This window comes from Mchenga conophoros, linkage group LG6, assembly GCF_057382185.1.
Source record: "Mchenga conophoros isolate Kocher_MC1m ecotype Shallow Benthic linkage group LG6, M_conophoros_male_GT1.1, whole genome shotgun sequence".
Taxonomy (NCBI): domain Eukaryota; kingdom Metazoa; phylum Chordata; class Actinopteri; order Cichliformes; family Cichlidae; genus Mchenga; species Mchenga conophoros.
The window spans coordinates 13,053,620-13,073,717 of record NC_140531.1 but is presented as its reverse complement, the minus strand read 5'-3'; the positions used below and the strand labels follow the sequence as shown (position 1 = coordinate 13,073,717).

At 41.5% G+C, this 20,098-nt stretch overlaps 1 protein-coding gene across 1 annotated transcript in view; it reads left to right on the top strand.

Moving 5' to 3' along the window:
• mad1l1 (mitotic arrest deficient 1 like 1) overlaps positions 1–20,098 on the top strand; it is a 67,919-nt gene that overhangs the window by 29,821 nt on the left and 18,000 nt on the right. Inside the window, exons 16-17 of the mRNA XM_085276275.1 lie at positions 9,849–10,074; positions 14,979–15,172. Coding sequence (XP_085132401.1) covers positions 9,849–10,074; positions 14,979–15,172 — 420 coding nt within the window. The remainder of the gene's footprint in view (positions 1–9,848; positions 10,075–14,978; positions 15,173–20,098) is intronic.

The window sequence follows — 20,098 nt, the reverse complement described above, 5'->3', positions numbered from 1 at the left end:
GCCTCTGTGCATTTCACAAATACCCGAGGGCTCAGTGAGAGACCAAACGGCAGGACCTGGTACTCGTACATTCTGCCCTGAAACGCAAAGCGCAGGAATTTTCTGTGAGGCGGGTAAATAGGGATGTGAAAATATGCGTCCTTCAGGTCTATTGATGTAAACCAATCGCCTGGGCGCACTACATGCAGCAGAGTGGTGGTCGTCAACATCCTGAATTTGTATGACCTGAGATGCTGATTCAGAGCCCGTAGGTCCAGTATCGGACGTAGTCCCCCTCCCTTCTTGGGCACGAGAAAATACCTTGAGTAAAAGCCGCATTGGCTCTGCTCCTGGGGTATTTCTCGTACTGCCCCCTTTGATAGCAAGGTAGTTATTTCTTCTTGCAGGATCCTGGCTGATTCGCCTTTTGCAAGAGAGAAAATCACTTTGTGAAATCTGGGAGGGGTGGTTGCGAATTGCAAACGATAGCCTCGCTCTAATGTCCTCACAACCCATTCTGGCGCAGCGAGAGCTCGCCATCTCTCTATTCTTGCTGACAGCGGCCCCAAAGATAGGCGCTCCACAGTAGACGGAGCTCTGGCTCCCTCTTGTGGCGGAAACTGGTCCTTCTGACCAGACCCGACTGCGCATGCGCGAGCGGCCCGCGCTTGACCAGCGCTTATGGGGCCGGACACCACTGAGGGAATCAACCCCGGTGGTGTCTGGGTGCGTGGGGGCATTATGTTTTTCAACATATTTTCTGTGTTTTTCACACATTTTTCCCGTGCCCTTGGCAACATGCCTGGATGCAACGGGTGAGTTTTTAATAAACAGTGTGTTTTGTGAGACAGACATGCTTGAATCAGCTGAACAGCGTTTCGTCGTCTCTTTTTTGAAATCCGCTCTGTGGGATCCAACTCGAGTCCCAGGCGCTGAAAGGTGGAGGCAGAACACACTTCTCCGAACGGGCTCCGGAACTGAGCCCTGGAGTGAACTTGGAGCCCGGGCTGGTCCGGCTCCAATCTCCCCGTGGGGGATGTTAGGCAGTCCGCTTCTTCTTGCGGTCCGACTGCTTGGCTGGTGGTGGGGCACCCTGAGCAGCAGCAGGCGGGACGTGTTTCTTGGGCCAGTGGGTCTTAGGGTTCTGCGATCCTAGAGGACCCTGGGCGGCGAGGGATTTTAAACGTCGGCACGCCGGCTGGACGGCTGGTGACCTGAGCGAACGTGCGGCGACCGGGTGGAGGCGCAGCCTGGGTCTTCCTAGGGAGACACAGCTGGAGGGCCTCTCCCTCTTTCTTCTTCTCCTCGCACCGTCTTTGCATGGTGGCAACGGCGGTCCCGAAAAGCCCAGCGGGGTCGATGCTTTCGTCCAGAATGTCACGTTTTTCTCTGTCCGAAAGCCCCGACAAGTTCAGCCATCTTGCCCTCTCCTGTAGGACGATGATGCTGAGGGCTCTGCCCGCCGCTTGTACTGCTGCTCTAGTGAGGTGGAGACACTGGTCCGTAACTACGCCCAGCTCTTCCCACAACTCGCTAGCATCCGGGTTCGCAGCAGCCTGGTCCTGGAGCTCCGCCGAGTAGGCTAGCAGGAGCGACGAGGCGTTCAATGCCCTCGCGGTGGTGGCCACCGATTTATACGCCTTGTCAGCCAGGGAGGACTGCAGGCGTTCGGCCTTGGAGGGCAGGGACGGACCAGATGACATGGAGAGTTTCTGGTTCGGGTGGAGATGAGAAGCCACCAGATTCTCCACTGTGGGAATTTGGTAGATGCCCTTCTCTTTCATTCCAGCGCAGTCAAACGCCGCCGCTCCCTGCACGGGGTTGGGTGACGAAAATGGCTTTTCCCAGCAGCGTGTGACCTCGTCCACGCATTCGGGGAAAAGCGGCAGTACCTGCTTAGTAGTGCGCTTTGCTTTGGGGAGCCTTTTACCCTCGTATCGTGAGGTGGAGGTCTCCGTTGTCACCGCGGGCCATGGGATTGCCAGCTTTTCAGCTGCCCGTTTTGCAACGTCAAATAGCTCCACGCCGCGGGACTGTGTGCCGGGGTTATCACAGTCGGCCCCTTGTGTCGCAGAATTCCGACCAGAGGGGGCAAAGAAAACGTCGTCATCCTCGTCCGAGACGAGATGTTCCGACGCTCCCTCAGAGGATTCGCTGAGTAGCTCGTCATTAGCCTCGAGGGAATCAAGCATAGCTTCGCAGCTGACCTCGGCATCATCCACCAGCGGGAGGACGACATCCATCTCGTCTCCCCAGCTGGTGCCTGGTGTGGCGGACTCAGTGTGCTCCATCGGTGGGCCGATTGGAGACAGCATTGGGTCCTCCTTCGACAGGCTAGCCTGGCGGGCTAGCCTTCGGCGAAGGCTTTTTAGGGTGAAGCGAGCGCAGTGTTCGCATATACCCGGTGTGGAAATAGCCGCTTGGGCGTGTTGCAGCCCGAGGCACATCACACACGCGTCATGTGTATCTGAACCTGAGATTTTGCAACCGCAGGGGCAAATTCTGGGCAGCGGTTTGCAGTCTGCCATATTAAGGAAGCTTGGTGTAGCTAGCTTGGAATGGCTGGACGGCTAATGCTGATCCCTTTTTTTTTTTTTTGTTTCTTCTCTCGGTCGGGTAGCTATGGTGAGCTAGTATGACCTGGCTAGTGTGGTGGCTAGCGCTTGTGCTACTTGGCTTGGTGACCGTGTGTAGCAAAGACAGTTAGCTTGATCAGCTAACTGTTGTGCTAGATGCGTGGTGGCAGCTAACACACTCTCCGACCTGGCTCTGTGGTGAAGAGCAGGCGACTCGAAACGCGAGCCGTGCTGGCGCCCGGTGACCAAGGTGTTAGCTTGCTCGTGTGGACAGTTAAGCTAGCACTCACGTTCGCAGTCAGGAGAGATGAGGTTTCTAAGAAGCGAGAAGAGGAAATTGAATGGCGGGTGACGCTGCGTCACACCCTTTTATAGGGAGGAGGGTGGCCCCTCCCTGACGCAAGCGTCACGACTGCCAGCCAATACTGGCTGGAGTAATGATATAGAGGCTTCTGAGGACAACGCTGAGAGAGCGTTCCCCATAGTGAGACACCGAAACGAATGTTTGAAAGAGAACCTTCAGCGTTCAGTGCAGTTTTATTTTTAACATTGTTTTTCCAGAGAAGCTCTGAGAATCCATGAAGGACTGTTTCACCCGGTGTGTTCTGTCTCATGTCGAGTTGGCCCTTTTGCGGTTTCAGGTCTTTATTCTTAATGGGGAAAAATGATGTTTATTACCATGTAATTTTAATTTAGTTAATGACAACAACAAAAAGATCTGTGGTCTGTAATATGAATCTGTTCCTTAGTTTCCCTCACTTGTTTGTCCGCTAATATTTGTTCATCTCTCTTTTTGTTTTTTTTCTTTTCTTTTCTTTAATTGATACATCACAGATCATGGCAGTCGTAATGGTAGATTTGAAGGGTTGTACTTTATGCTTTGCTCTCATGCTAGTGTCTAAACAGAAATAATTGTTGCTATTGCATGAGGTTGCATCAACATAGTCTCTGTGTTGTGCATATGCTTACATCTGCGAGTGTAGTTGTGCAATACACAGCCACAGAAACATGTTTAGTTGTATTTTGTTGTTTTGATTTTTTTTTTTTTTTTGTTTGTTTGTTTTTTGGTGTGTGTGTGGGGGGGGGTTGGTTTATTGAGGTGCTTCATTAACAATGCCTTTTTATTTATTAATTTAAACTGAATATAGGGTCTTACAGTGATGTTTTGACAGATGGACAGGAAATCTATTTAGAAATGCCTTTGGCCCATTTATAAGACTTTCACAACTAATTTTCTTGATATTCTTCATGAATTTACTAAAACAGTTTAAGCTTTGCTGTTACAAACCCTACTAAAGGTCACATTGATGATATAAGCACCAATAACCTGGTGCTAAAAAAAGGTTCTGGCACCAGATTATTCCCACATATAACATCAGTCTTGCCTACACTTTCATCTCATAAAAAGTTGTTTCTGGGTTCAAACCTCAGCTTGGATCTGTTCTCTGTTGCATTTCCCTGTTTTCCCTAAGCCCAGATGGGTTTCATCCAACTACTTCAGCTTCTTCCCATAGTCCAAAGACATTGTTGAGATTGTGATTCTTTACTGGACATTGATGTGATATAAATAGTATTTAGGATAACCATACATTCTAACAGTCTTTTAAGTGTGTTCTTATAGTCTAAAGTGCTTTGAGTGGTCACTAAGATGAGAAAAGTGCTACATAAATGAATTATAGCCATTTCCTGTTATAAATAACTTAAACAGATTTGATCAAGAAATTCAAGAAAAGCCATCAATGTTCAGTTTTTTAAGTAACAAAATAAATAAGAGCTGCAAGACACAAGAGTGGTCATGCAAAGACTTGGTTTATACATGTGGCAGAAGAGAAGATGACATTGTGCATTCTAGTTATTCCTGACAGCATCATTTCTACTGATCTGTCTACATGTGGGAGGTTTGATACTAAGGAGGAGCCCGTAAAACTTGGTCTTCCATGTGACATGGTACTGCTCTGCAGACCTTCATGCTTTGTAGGCAAGGCCCTCATCTCCTCTTGCTCATCCATGAATCCCTAAGGCCTGGGTCCCTATGGCATTGCCTGACAGTCATTCCTATATTAATATTACATAGAAAACTGCTGTGGGCCTGTGCACAGACCTGGTGGTTTTTTTTAGACCTGCTCAAATCCAGCTGAAGATATAGATGTGAAGGTGCTCTCAATGATACACACTTAATATATTATGACACAGAAACCAAGGAATCTGAATCGGTATAAAATATGGATGTAGGGCCCTGATGGGGAGAGAGGACATGCCTTAAACCTGTGCTATTTTGCAACCAAGATGGGGCGGTGTAAACGCTCATCTTGGGGCTTCAGAACAGGACTTTAAAAAACAATGGGTGATGTCACAGTATTTACTTTCATATTCTACACTGTCGGTGGTTACCTCATGGACACCTGTGGTTCTTGGAGCCCTTGATCTGCAGCTTCCTGGCTCTTCAGAACGACGTAGAATCTGCTGTTTGTTCTTTTCATGTGTCTAACCGTAACTTAGATAGGATTTTATCAAAGAATACCAGATTGTCCAAGCCTTACGCTGGTAAGCCCATTACCAGTCAAAACATTGTTAGCGGAGACTGTGACTTTACTTCTCCTCTGTCTTGAGCTTTCAGGCTCCACTTCATGTCTGCTTAACAACAGGGAGCCAATTTCAAGTCACTATCAGGACATCTGTGCTGCAGATAGCTCGTCATCCACAAATTTCACCCATTCAGGAATAACCATTGGAGTGGAACCTCCACAAAGATACAGCCCTAGTTCCCTCATTGCCTTTGAGACAGGGATATAGTACCTATTCAGCAACTGCTCTGAGTTTCTCATAGCCTGCCTGTGTCACAGGAGGCCACACTAGGGTTTCTGCTTGCTGTGTTTGTTTGCCAGTTGACATCACACAGTTGTTCCATAGAAGCAGCAAGTCTCTTTTGTTTATTCTCAAGTTACGTGCCTGTGCACTTTGTTTTACTTAAAACCAAAGCTGTCCACATGTTAGGCATAGGTCAGTGCCGTGTTAATGAAATTCAGTTTGTGGTGGCCCATGTGACTGAATGAGCCACATGGGCCGGTAAGCTGTTGGTTGACCGTTCAGTCTACTTTCCTACCCTCATGTGTGGTCAAAAGCTCTTGGTAGTGACTGGAAAAATGAGAATGCTGACGTGTCTGAGTTGAGTCATTACTCGCACCGTGAAAGAGGCTGGTTGAGGTAGTTTTGGCATATGACCTGGAGTTGTTCAGGGCATCTCCCACTGGGCACACACACACTAAAGAGATCTCTTGAGAGCTTCTTGGAAGTGGTTAGAGATCTCTGCTTAGACTCCTGCCCCCAGGAGGCAGGGAGGGAGGGATGGATGGAGTTTTGAGATGTCAGCTATCAGATAAAGTGACTTGCATCTTTTAATAGGGATTGTCCCAACAGTGGTCACTGAAGAATTAAAGAGGCAAACATGGGACACACAAGTTACCAATTCTTGTGTCAAATCTCCAAACTATCCTGGGTGGGTAGTAGTCGTGTGTACTGGTGCTTGTCCATTGGCAAGCAGATGTGAGAGTGAATGGTACCAGGCAGCTTCTAGGTGTGAATGGTGGGTAATGAGTATTAATATTTTCCTCTCACTAAAATCACACTAAAATAAAAGTAAAAAGAATAGAAATGGATAAGTGAAAACTGTTCCCTTTTTGTTCAAAAAATGTTAAAATTATTTCAAATAAAGTCTTGTTCCACTCTTGGCGGATGGGGTGAGTGTACATCACAGTTCAATTTGATCTGGTCCTTAAAATGCATCTGATCTTCTGGACAGATTTTTTTTTTTTTTAAAGGACTGAGCCTTTAGCCTGCCAATATCTAGACAGCAGCTTCAATCTGTTTTCTGATAATGTCACTCAGTGGAAGAAGCCCGTCTCGCCAGCATCTCTGCTGTCTTTCCATTCAACCTCACTTTATCGGTTCGTGTGGTTTAAGGTTGATGGTACCCTCCACTCTCAAATTCATGCACACTCATCATTAATGTGTCACCTGTTCCATCAGTGACTCATGTGTCCCCTGTGGTTGGTGCTGTGTTGAGTATATAAGTGGATGTTTCAGCGCAATTTGTTCTGCATCTGTTAAAGAACAGAGACTGTTCTTTGGACTTCAACCTCCCCCCAAAACTCGTATTCTTGTCTTGTTCTCTTATTCATTCTTTCTTCCTCATACATTTGATCTTGCTCCGATGCTCCCTCTCTCCCTGCCTTTTGCTCTTTTTTTATTTTTTTAACAGACTGCACTCTGGTATTAGATGTGTTGTTATTGTTGTTCTATGAATAAGAGATATGTAGCCTCGAGCACTTAGAATGGCATTCCACCTTGCTGCACTGTAAATTATGTGTGGAAGAACAGGCTCTATAATATGCATGTAAATACGTCTACACACACACACACACACACACACACACACACACACACACACACACACACACACACCAACTTACAAAATCTGAAGAACTGTAATATTAAGAAGCTCGCTTTGAAAACTCAGACAATTTGGCTGTTTTCTGTTTTTGCAGCAATAAACGTATTTATAATTTTTAATGAAGTGGTGCACCTTTTTTCCTACTGAATGCAGACATGGATGCAGAATAAAGTGTAATATTACATTTGCTCATTTTGGAGATGATTGTCCTTTGTGTGTGTGGTTTTTTTTTGATCAGTGGATCACACTTATTCACTGTATTACTTTTGTTATGAAATGTGAAAATGGCAAATAGATTCAGACAAGCAAATGGATGCCTTTTTAAAGACTTCCATTTTTTTTTTTACTTTCAGTTCAATATAGGAGGAGAGTCAACCCAATTAAAAATAATTATGCCATTTGGCTTGCTTTGAAAGCAATGTGCTTGAAAGGCAAAGAGAAGTAACTTTGCTTTTGTTTTTTGTTTAGTTTAGTTTGTTTTTATTCTGTTGAGCAGTAAATTAAAACGTTGCCCTTCAGCTCAGTCCAGACATCCTGAAAGTGAAATATGAATCCACAGCAAAATCTTTCTAATTTAATTTAGCTTGACCTAAATTTTTAAAGACGAAGATTTTTAATTTATTTTTTTTGCTTTTTGACAGCATGTAGCTTTTGACTGTGTTTTTCGAACTCTAATCTACATATCTGTCTCTTCCTTCCATTTTCTCTCTCTGGTTATCATAAAGCACATACAGATGCAGCTTTAAATAAACTCTCTGTAAACAGATGTAGAACTTCAAAAGACTGAAGTTGAAGAAAATGAAAGGACAATTTGTTTGGCTGTGACTGTGTGTGTGCTGTGGAAAAATACTTGATGTTAAGTACACACATCTACTGTTACTCAGTTTGAGAAATGTAATCGTTTCTTATAAAGTACATGAAAGAGTTATTTATGAGCTTTTCTGTACGCTTCATCCACTCTGGTCTTTCTCGACGCTGAAGGCAGTGGTACCCGGACACCGTTTGTTTTTTACCATGTTCTTTTATTTGTCCTTCACCGTTTCGCTTCCTCATATACTCTTTCTTCTTTTCTGTCTTTTACTCTGTAGTTTATTTGGCAACCGTCGCTTGGAGGCATATAGAATCTAATTTAGCCTGTAATCAAGAGCTCAGATAGGGGTGTGTACATGTTGTGAGCGTTCCTGTTTGAGTGTGTCTCTCCTTATATTGGCATTAAGCGACTTTTATTTAGCCAGACCTTGCAGAGTGAGAAGAAAACACTGGGAAAGAATACTTTCTCGTTAATGTGTCTGTTTGATATAACTGAAAACATTATTTCCTCATAGGGAAAGCTCACGTGAACGTCAAGAGCTTTCGATCACACTGTCGAGTATTTTTTTTTATGCTAACCTCCTCTCCCAATCTGTAATGTGAGATCAGTTGTAACCATTTCTCTCCATGTATAGCAAACTGAAATTGGTTATAAAAGGTTTGCAGGGTTTTTCTTGCATATGTTGGTCTCACACCAAAGGAACGTGTTTTGGGGTGTTTCCGCGTGTTAGAACGTGTGGAACGTTATAATTACGATGAGTGTAAAACTGTAATGACCTGATCTGACATCCCAAGATGAGAGCAGAGTACAAGTCTTTTAATTAATGTAGTTTTCAAATGATCAGTATTTAAAAGTACGGTAGGATCATTATTGTACATTAAATATTTCGGACTTTTCGTCTTCTCTTTTGTTTGGCCTGGTTATATTTTGTATTCTCTCTCTTTTTTTTTTTTTTTTTTTTGCCTGTCCCATTTGGTTCTTTAGCCGTCAGAATTGTTGTTTGAAGACCAACAAGGATACCCAACGGATTTACTTTGCCAAATGGATCATCACGGCCTTGCTGTATTGGTCCATTTGATCGACCTTTGTTGTTATTATTTATTTTATTTTATCTTCAGTTGTTACAGGCGGGACAGACATGACTGACGGATAGAAAAGGGAGAAAGAAAGATGAAGGAAAAGAAAATCAGAAGGGAAGAGGGACAGTGAGGAAGGGCTCTTAAAAAGAGAGAGAAGAGAGAAAAAAAATCTCCTGGATCACCTGTTGAGAGAAAGAGAAGAGAAAACAAGCAAAAAAACAGAGCGACATACTAAACACAACACCGTCACGTTAATCTAGCTAAGTGTAAACAGCAGTAAATACTAAATATTGAATGTTGTTGTGCAGCACGCAGGACCGACAGCACACAATGTATTCTGTATTCTCACAATGTATATTTTGTATTCTCTTTGTTTATTTTAATTTCTTATTGTTATTTACTTGTTGCTGTCAATATTTTTGTTATCACAAAGAAGTTAATGATAGAAATCATTGATATTGTGGCTCAGCTAAATTAAGTCAATATTTGGTGTGGTAACTCTTTGGCATTAATAGAGCTATTGCTGCCAGTTTTCGTTTATCAAAGCTACAAAGCTGATCATGACTGGAAGGACACCGGGTTCCTTAAAGGCAGTCATTTTTAAGGAATCAGATTTTTCATGGGTGCTGCTGCCTGCTCATCTAGGGCACTCATCGAACAGAGAAGAGACTCAGGCAGGGGAATGCAACTTTCCACTCTTTGGTCATTACACTGCTGCATTTGTCACAAGGCATTCTTATTTTTCAGGGGGAAAAGCGCTCTGTAAAAGAATATGAAAAGTCACTAAATCTGACAGAGTTGTTGAGTTGGCAACAGCGAGGTGAACTGAAGCGTGATGATCACTGCTGTGAGTGAGGAATGTGAGGCGCCCTGGATGCTAAGATGAGATGGTGCATAAAAAAATGTTCTGCTCTATAACTGATGGCTGTTTGATCTATGTCTCTGTGTCTCAGGGAGACTACGATCCAGTCAAAACCCGTGTTCTCCACCTCAAAGTGAACCCCACCGCCATTGCCAAACAAGAGCGCCAGCAGGAAGTGGAGGCTCTCCGACAAGAAGTGACACGGCTCAGGGATCTTGTACGCTCTTTGCAGAGTGGAGGTGCTGTGGGGCATTCCCAGGATGACACGCACAACCCCAGCTTCAGCCTTAGTTTGGCTCCTTCCAAGGAAGTGTTGGGTAAGATGACACAGAAGTGTGACATCAGAATAAGAGTGAGCTATAATGTCATTCAACAGCAAACAGGGCTTAAAAAGTAATAGGTAATGTCTAGAAGTCAAAGGCAGCCAGTATACCATCATTAAGAGTGGAATAATATGATTGATGGCTGTTAAAAGACAATTACAGTAATCTGAGAGGAAATAAGAGCATGACTGATAGTATGGGTGTCACTAGAAGTCAGTATTATTCATATCCTCACAATATTCCTTAGGTGGTAGGAGGAGGACTGGGTGACCTCGTTTATATATTTTAAGGTGAAATTGCAGATCCAGGTTTCGGATAGCTGATGTTAGATGAATGGATAAGGGGCCAAGGGAGGGTTTGATCCATGGATGAAGCTTTTCTGATCCGATGACTAGATTTTCTCTTTTTAATTATATTGTTATATAATGTTATAGTTAACATTAGAGGGGAAGTGGATATTTAGACAACATAAAGTACAGATTTTAAAGGTTGTTAAAGGTCCTCTTTACATGTAGACTGATCCAAAAAATATGAAATGGCAAAAAAAGAGAAAAGCCATACCCAACAGTTGCTTTCTAAAGGAACATGTTGCTCTTGGGAACTGCTTCATTGATATTTTGGCTCAGAAAGTCTCTGTCCTCTTAAGTGTCTATATGACAGACTGTTAGAGGGAGGACGTGCAGTTATGACAGGGTTAAATATGCATTTGGAGCTCAGGACAGTTCACTGGTAAAAGTCTGTTGGCCAATTTGTGCACAGCGCTCTGTGCTCGCTGTCTGTCTGCTGCTCGCTCACGGTCTCAATTTTCTTGGCACTTCTTTTTTCCAACTCCCAGCCTTCTTATTTTTTTCTCATCTTTCATTCTTGTCTTTTCTGTCATCTTCTCCTGTTCCTGGCATGTTCGCTTCTCTGGCTTTTAATTTCTTATGATATGAAAATTGAGTTTGTAACAAGTAAGTTCAGTTTAAACTCTGTATAGATAAAGCAGACCTAGTGTGTGATATCTGTCCTTATTGCAAGACCTGGGTCAGTGCAATAGAAAGTCTACAAACTTATCAGAGATCAACAGAAACGTTTTAATGTCTATAAAATTATTTAATGACATTTTACCCCATGTAGTGTTACCCTGCTGTCAGTAGTAGTTTAACTTGGCTATAGGCTTTGTGTGTTCAGTTAAGAAATTACCTAAGCAACATTACAGGAACAATACTTCATGTAGCAATTAGCAGCAGGTAGAAAATGTTTTCCATTTTTAATTACATTTAATTAGTAAAATTTACTGTCCAGTTTTATACACCAGCGGTTATTAGTTCTGCCCTGGGTGTTGATGATGAGTTTCCACATTTTTGCATTTTTCACACATTAATACTGGACAATTGTGATGACAAAATTTAAAAGTAAGTTTAGAATTAGAAAAAAATCAGGGCTTTAACTTTTTACTCTTGCTGTTACAAATTACTATTTCATTAAATACAGCTGGGAAATGAACTTTAATGATGATGATAATAATAATAAATAATCATCATCTTTTTTATAAGTTGTCTTGAGCAGTAGTTCTAGGTCTTTATAGGTCTTTCAAAGTTTTTCTTTGGACTTTGGATGCTTTTTCATTCATTTTCAGTCCAGTCCTCGTACAATTTCAGATGAATGTTTTTTTTAGTTTGTTTCTTTTTGGTTTCTTAAGCCACTTAACACTAACTGTGAATCATTAAAGCATTAAACAGGCACCTAACTCGAGGGGTAAGTCAGATAACTTTGCAAAGAAGCAGTTATTAGCAGCCTGTACCCATTTGTACCCATTTCTTAATGAAAATCTATAACAGTTTAAATATAACCTCCGCACACTGTCTCACTTAGCTCCATCAGGTACCTTTATCAAGTCAGTCAGACTGAAACATTGTGATTTAATAAGTGTCGTAGTGGTTATCGAGACAGTATGCACGAGTTGCATTTTAATTGTTGTGGAACCTTTCTCTTGGTTCATGTGTGCAGAGATTTTTTTTAAAATTTTATTTCAAATCTATGAAAACTTTAAATATTACAGTTTGAGAGGTTTTAAAATATAGTTTTTTATGATTCTCAAAAATTATTAGCTGAAAACTTATCTCAGCAAAAAACAAGTGGAGGCCAGAAGAAGTGGCAGGCATAAAAGTATCATTATCTGAAAGCCACGTCTTTAGAAAGGGTAGTTAATGGGTAGTAAAGCCTGACATATGGCAAATTATACAAGTGGGCAACTGGACAACTTTTCACCATGATGATGATCCTGAATAGAAAAACATACAGTGGAACACTATCAGTCATGGATGGGCCTCCCCAGAGGCCAGACCTCTACATTATTGAAGCAGTGTGGGATCATCCTGACAGAGAACAGTCCTTCAAGAAGCCTGGGGAAATGTTCCTGAAGACTACTTAAAGAAATGAAAAGAAAGCTTGACTAAGAGAGTTCAGGCTGTGTTGAAGAGTAAGAATAAAAATGGTCGTATTAAATATTGATTATGCATGTTTGCACTTTTCAGTAAATCGCTGCCCCTATTTCCCATTTCCCTTATATAATGATGTGAGGGGTGGCTCAAGACGTTTGCAGATGTTTTGGGACACTACAGTTTAGTTTAGTTTTTGTTTGTTTTTGCTTCTGATACGAGTGCAAATTTTAGCAGTATTTTAGACTGAAAACGAGAGAAGAAAATATATAAATAAGACGCTCCCTATGCAGCTGGCAGCTTTTGAGCCATTATGTACACAGACCTGTAGACACCAATCAAGACTGAAATACAGAAGTCACCAAAACTGTAAAAGTTTGTGTGAAAAGTATTCTAACTAATACTCGGATTTAGTAACTCAACACGTACGTTGACACATTTGTGTGCCCACTTGTACGTGTTTGTCTTTGCGATTGCACAGATAACGACATGTCCACATTCCTGTGTGTCCACTTGTCTGCACGGAGAAGGAAATGTATTGGTTGCTGCAGCCTGAGAATTCCCAACCATTTTCAGGGCATTTTGATGGCTGTCATAAAGTGACAGTTTTGTCACATTTCTGAAGTCTTGAAACACTATTTAACCGCGGTGACTGACACTTGAGAGGAGCCCAGTCACCCAGGAGACAGACAGGCACGTAGACACTCACTGGCAGACTCAGTCCCAGACTCTTAAGTTTATACTTTCTAGTCATTCACTTGTTTAATAATGACAGATAAAAATGTAATCGGCCAAGCTATACGCTATGAAGAGGAGAATGATGAGTAGAAATAATTATCAGTCGCAGCAGGGTTAGAAGTTATGGGAATAAAAACTCCCTGACTGCTCTTGAAACGACGCATTATGTTGTAAGAGAATAGAGAGTTTTGACTGACTGATGCTGACTGGAGAGAGAGAGGAAAAAAGTGAAAAGGACTGGTTGTTAAGTAAGGTATAACCCTGAACAATGTAGGTTCACATTTGAGCAGCAGAAATGCTTTTAACCTTTTAAAAAATCAGTAGCAAACACCAAGCTTTTCAGAGGTGTTAGGTAAGCATTTCTTTGCCTGGTTACATCATCTCCCTCCATGTGTTTTTGTTTTTTTGGTTAATAGTCTTTACGGTGCTCCTGCCTGCACTCGTTTTTTTTCTTTTTCTTTTTTTTCTTTTTACATTTTCTCAGATTTTCATACATCACAGTGTTGAGAAGATCGGCACAAATATCTATAAAAAGTAAATATTTGCCTCTTTGTGGTTGTTCCTTTCCCAGCTCTCCTTTTACCACTTGTGTACTTACAAAATGTTCATGGCTCCACATTTGCATCTATATCCTTTTAACTTTCTCTTCTGTGGTGATCACATTGTAAATAATTACCTCCACAACGACTCATTTTTTCCTCAGACAAACTAATTTCTCTGACTTCTCAAATCAAGTCTCCAAATTAAAGTAATTATCCCAAATTGATTTTCAACAAATTAAAGTCAAGCCCCATTCTGTTTCTCCCCTTCATGATTATCTCTGCTCCCAGCTAGGAGATGCAGCTGACTGCTTCAGACGCCACCGTGCTCTGCTTTATAGTAGTATGTAGACCCTGAGTGAGCAGAGGGATTGCTGTGGGGTAGAGATTGATATCATTCACAACTTTTTGATGCTGGTATCTAGGGGTGTCACGATATTTAGTAGTTGGTACCAAAAACAGTAGATGAGTACATGATTCTCTACACCCAGTTTATGTTGCTAAACATAAACACCATAAACTCTTTAATAAAAAGTTATTTTAACTAACTGGGAAACTTTAAAATGGTAAAATTATATCATTGATGGGAGACAGGCAGCAGTGTTTTGATGATTAATGTAACTATTGCTGTAACATTAAATATTTATGCAACATTAGGCATTGCTAATATTTCAGCCTATGGATCATCGATGATTTAATTCCACCCATCTCAAGCTAAATAGTAACGTATTTGTGCTCTATACCATGAGAAGGATAATACTCTGATACTCTGAATGTTCATGGATGTTAAATTGAAAAGCATTCGCAGATCTAATTGCACATCTTCCTCTCTTGGTCTGAAAAGCAAAAATGGAAATGATTTAAATATTGCCTTTTGGGAATCAGTTATCACCCCCTGGTCATCGCCCTCAAATGTTAAGTAGTTCCATGCTAGGCTCTCCACTGGTCTCTTTATCTGATTCTCCACCCTGGTTTGAGCTTTTGTCTCCCACTTGTAGTCTTTTTCTTCTGTGCGTTCAGAATCCAGGTTTATTTAAATTGACTAAATCTTTATTTTTATGGCTTTGCTATTTAATAATATCAAGTCTTTGAGATGCTAATTTAAGTTGCTGGAGTTATTCCAGAAACTCTACATATTGATAGCATATAACTATGCTATCAAAATAATTGTGCTGTATAACTGATTTGTGTGTTGCAGATTTGCGTAAACAAATGGAGAGTTCAGAGCTGAGGAACCAGAGACTTAAAGAGGTGTTTCAGAGAAAAATACAGGAGTTTCGCACAGTGTGCTACGTCCTGACCGGCTACCAGATCGATATAACCACTGAGAACCAATACCGGCTCACGTCTGTCTACGCGGAGCACATGGATGACTCCTTGCTCTTCAAAAAGGTATGAAGAGTTCATCTAAGGTTGGGGATGCCGTCAAATGCCACAATATTTTAAATTTAAATAAATAAGAACAATAATTAGAAGCTGAAACAAGACCTGAAATTTATACGTACACTGATAATCCAGCCTTGCGTACAAGTAACACGGTTTTTTTTTTTTTTTTTTTGGGGGGGGGTTGTGTTATTTTACATCCTTCTTTATATACAGACCTGAACTGATCAGATATGGAAACATGTAGCTTTTAGCCACAGATTGTGTGCATCATTAAACAGCAGCGTGAAGTTAAAATGGGCACACTGTCAGCAAAACTCCTACAGGCTATGGCATCTGTGTAAGTGTTGATATCTGTCCCAGGGAGCTCTTTTAAAAAAAAAAAAAAGCGCCTCGGTAAGTTTAGATTTGACCTTGCAAGGTGCCGCATCACTTTGCCACATTGTGCATCGGCTTAGCGATGCAGCGAGACGAGCACTATGCCAACAGAGACTCTTTGCTTTGTGGTTTAAATTTGTATGTGTGGGAGACTGGCAGCGTCTGTGTGGAAGAGAAGAAGAGAGTGATGACTGGGCAGTGTCACAGGGTGGGTTTTACATTAATCGATCACCACTCACTTATTGAATGGGCTAAATAAAAGCTGAATTTGTCATTATCCCTTAGCTTTTTAGAAAGCACTTTTTTTTAAGCTTAACAGAGAAAAAATCCAGAGTTGTGCTCTCTTCACAGCTTTTTTTTTTTTTTTTTTTTTTTTACTCTTTTACTTTCCTCTCATCTTTCCATCCTGGAGTTTTGTTTTTACCTCTGCTTATTGCTCAGTCTGTCTCTCGTTCTCTCTGTAGCCCAATTGTGTAGCATTAGCTAATTTCCATGTTGCTGCGGCTATCGTGTTCTGATGGCGGCCCCTAGCTAGAGCAGAAACCCTGGAGAATCCGTAATGGCAAGGTGGCAGAGGGGCGGCTTTATTATCTTGGCAGGTAATTATTGCTGTCACATGCTAATTTATTGCGACTGGTCATCAGTGCCTTGCTCAAGGACTCTCGAGAATTCTGCTGAAATTAAGAATAGCTGAAAAAGGAAAAATATAAAATAGGAGCGGTGTGTAAACGTGCACATGCACTTTTTTTGTTTTTTCTTTTGATTTCTGTCCGGTCTGCTCCATCGAAACCACCTGCGACTCTGCCAGAAGAGATAATTCACTGTCAATATTTATTAACCTCAGAGTGTGTCCATAAAACACACACATATACAGACTCACACACAGTCATAATGCCCTCATGGCGCGCACTGTCACACTCAAATGCACACATACTCGTTCCAATCTCAACACTCTGTCACACCGCACAGCACTTGCTACCACCTCACACTACTGGCTGCACGTGCATACAGATGTACAAAGCCACACATGCATACCCAAAACGAATGCTAACACCCTCTGTATTAGTATTCAAAGTATGCACCATTGCGAGCGTGTATGACAAACACTTAGTGGCTTATGGGAGCAGAAAGGCCTGTACTATTATTGGAATACAAAAATCAACACCCGCGCATACACACATTGTTACGACCCCCTCTGCTAGGCGTCAGGGAGGGAGTAACATACACGAGCCCCCCAACACAAAACTGAGTAAAGCAAAAGGTTTTAATTCCAAACTTTAAACAGAAAACCGACAGGGCTGTGCAACAGACCACTGGGCAGACAATTATTACATAAAGAAAGAACAGTCACGAGTAAAAGTTAAAGGGTAACTAAGGCAGGCTGGCCGCACACAAAATAAAAGCTAGGGTTTTAACTAAGGCAAGCCAGCTTCACGCAATCCTACTCACAGCCAGCTAGCAGCTCAAAACTCTAATCAGGCTAGGTTTAAAGCATGCACCAAGGTTCGACAAAGGTCAGCAATATGAATAAGTTCAACAAAGATCGACGAGGGAGGCATGAAGGGCAAACTGCATGTTCAGTCCTAAGCAGCCGCCACTGAGTGAAGGACCTCCAGCCTTTTGTAGCCACAGGTGGGTACGATCAGCCACTGATTGCCTCTTGGAGCATCATGGGATCCCGGGGCAGCCAATCGTCCGTGTGGTCTGGCACACTTCATTCTGCATAAGTGAGGGTTGGCACGGGTCTCCCAGTAACCAATCACACACGAGTCCTGGAACACATTGATTTACCTAGAGGAAGGCAGGGCCACCTGAGGCCGGAGGCCGTAACACACATAAACACACATAAACACACAGTGACATTCATGTTTTAAAGAGGATACACACTAGGACACATAAATGCAGTATGTGTATATATTCTGCTTTTTAAGCATGCGTGTGACTTTAATCTGGGGTATGAGAATGTAAAGTGGACTAATTGTACTATGAAGCAAGAGAGAAGGGAGATAAAATGGGGGGATTTGGGACAGGAAGCATAGAAGTCTTTACAAATAGGATTCTAATGTTATTCACCTCAGCAACAGGGTTGCCAGATAATCCTGCTAATATCCCCCTCTAGAAGAGGCACCCAAATCCCCCTCCTATAGCGTAAGCTGTTTAACCTGCAGTAGTCACGTTCCCCTGCCCTCGCTCTTGTCTCATGCATTCATTACTGTATGTCACACTCATTAAAATGTATTTTCATTGTTTGTCAGCCCTGTAACCTTACTGTAGTTTGGTGTTTTAAATGGTTAATGAGGCTACATGTTGCTCATTTACAGGGTCACAGTTTTATGTTTTGGTTCTACTAGAATATGCTTACATGTTTTTGATATTCAGAACTTATTTTTTCTGGATTTCCCTAAAAGAATTTTGTCAGTTGAATCTTTTAAACACAGCAGTTCAGATATTTGCTCCAGTTCGTGGTTGATGTCTGATGTATGGCTATCATGTGGAGCAGAAAAATGATTCGATGATACAGGGACAACATATATATACTGTTGTTCAGATCAAGCTTCTTTCGACTCATTTTACTTAGAACATGGAAATGCATTAACATAAGAACTAAAACCATAAAAAACCACTCTGAGTTTCCTGATCAGAGAAAGTTCAATCAACTTTGAGCATGTTCAATCTTAGTTTCACCACATTTCACCATGGCAACAGGTAAATACAGAGCAGAGCCTTCAAAACCTTTTATAGGGTCTGCTTTAATAATTTACAAACTTCATTTAAACCAAAATGTAAAAATTGACTATAAATCTAATTATCCAGCCATAATCAGCTGAACTTTGCAATTTACCTAAAAAAGGAAAATAAAAGGTTTATCGACTTGGAGTCTACTTTGAGATTAGGAAATTACTTGTGTGGTTTTCATGGTAAAGTTCTGCATTAATAAAATGATAGGTTTGATGTGCTGTGGTACAATTGTTATATTATCATCCATAATAGTTATAGACCTGTACAGCATTTGATGTCAATTGTTTTGATATGTTTGCACGATATACTTCAAAGTTAAAGGGAATGTCATTATGTTGGCACCAAAATGCTGCTGTTTTTGATCAGTTTTACCAAATAGTCTGAAGCCTGACTGTGTAACAGCCAGCCTTAAAGTGGAAGGAGATCAAAGCTGCAGGCATCAGAACCGACCGTAACTGTGTGATTCTTTTAGTGCCGCCAACAAGATACAGTGATCATCATCTTCATTGCCCAGAGTTTATGCAGAACTGTTGTTGGTTGATCAATAATGGGTTAATGTTACATTAGATTTGTTAAAGCCATTATTTACCTAGGAAAAGGGTAGGGTTTTTTTGGGGGGGGGGGGGGCTTAGTGTAGCTTGTGCATGTGCTTTATATTTTTAGCTCACTCCTAGGTGAGCAATCTGATTAGCATCAGTGATTAGATATTTATGAGGCTCTGCTAATCAGAGAGATAGACACCTTAGGAATGTGAGTGATTGACTTATTTTAGCATTTTTCTTCATGAAGCTTCAAGGAGAAGATGCCGAATGAGTGTTATATTAACGTTTGTGAATTTAAGAGTTCACATAAGCCCATAGGTTAAAAAAAAACCCAAAAAAAACCCCAAATATTGAAAAATGACTGGAAAAGGTTGTTTATTTATGCATAAACACTTTTGACCTTGCTGCAAATCTTGCTGTAGATTTTTCTGTATTAATTTCCTCTATGGTATTAGAAATAGAATTTTATTTTTAAACTGTTATTTATTTTTGTTTTATACAATCAAACTGTGCAGTTGCTTAAATAAAATGGTAGATTTGACACAATGTGATTCACATTGAGTTTATATTGTCCTGACTTGTGCCTGAGAAACCTGAGATGAGCAACTTTTAGTCTAGTCAGGCCAGTTTAAAAATAAGAGAAGAACATTGTAGATAAACAAGTCTTCCAAGTTGTGCGTCTTTGTAAGTAATCTCCCAAAGCAGACCCACTGCTGGGCTTACACACCTCTGCTATTGATTAGCTCATTAAGAAATAAACAAACACGCACAGAGCTCTCCACAGCACTTACTAAAAACTTCTCGATGTTCTCTATTCACTGACATTTTTTCCTCTCGTTTCATTCCTTGCCTCCTTTACTCTCTCTCCCTCTTCCTTCACTTCCTTGACACACTCTCCCCTGTCTTCCCTTCCTAATGAAAGGAGAAGATAAAATCTCAGGGCCAGCTCATTAAAACACACTCCCAATTAACTGTCAGCCCTCTCACAAAAGAGAGATGGAGCGGAAGAAAAACGTATGAGGGAACGGTTGAGGATAGGTGATACGCAGACAGAGTAGAAGCAATGGAAAAAGTGCCTTTTGAAAAAGCAAAATAATTTGTGTCTGTGTGTGTCAGTGGGCGAAAGAAGAGGACAGTTAATAAAGTACAGTTTATGAACACTGTCGGGACTTAATGACCTGTCTCTGTTTTATCAGCCACCGGAGAATGATTAACGCCACACAAATGTGTGTTTGCCTGTGAGGGTGTGTAAGACGGATTGTAAGCCATCACAGCT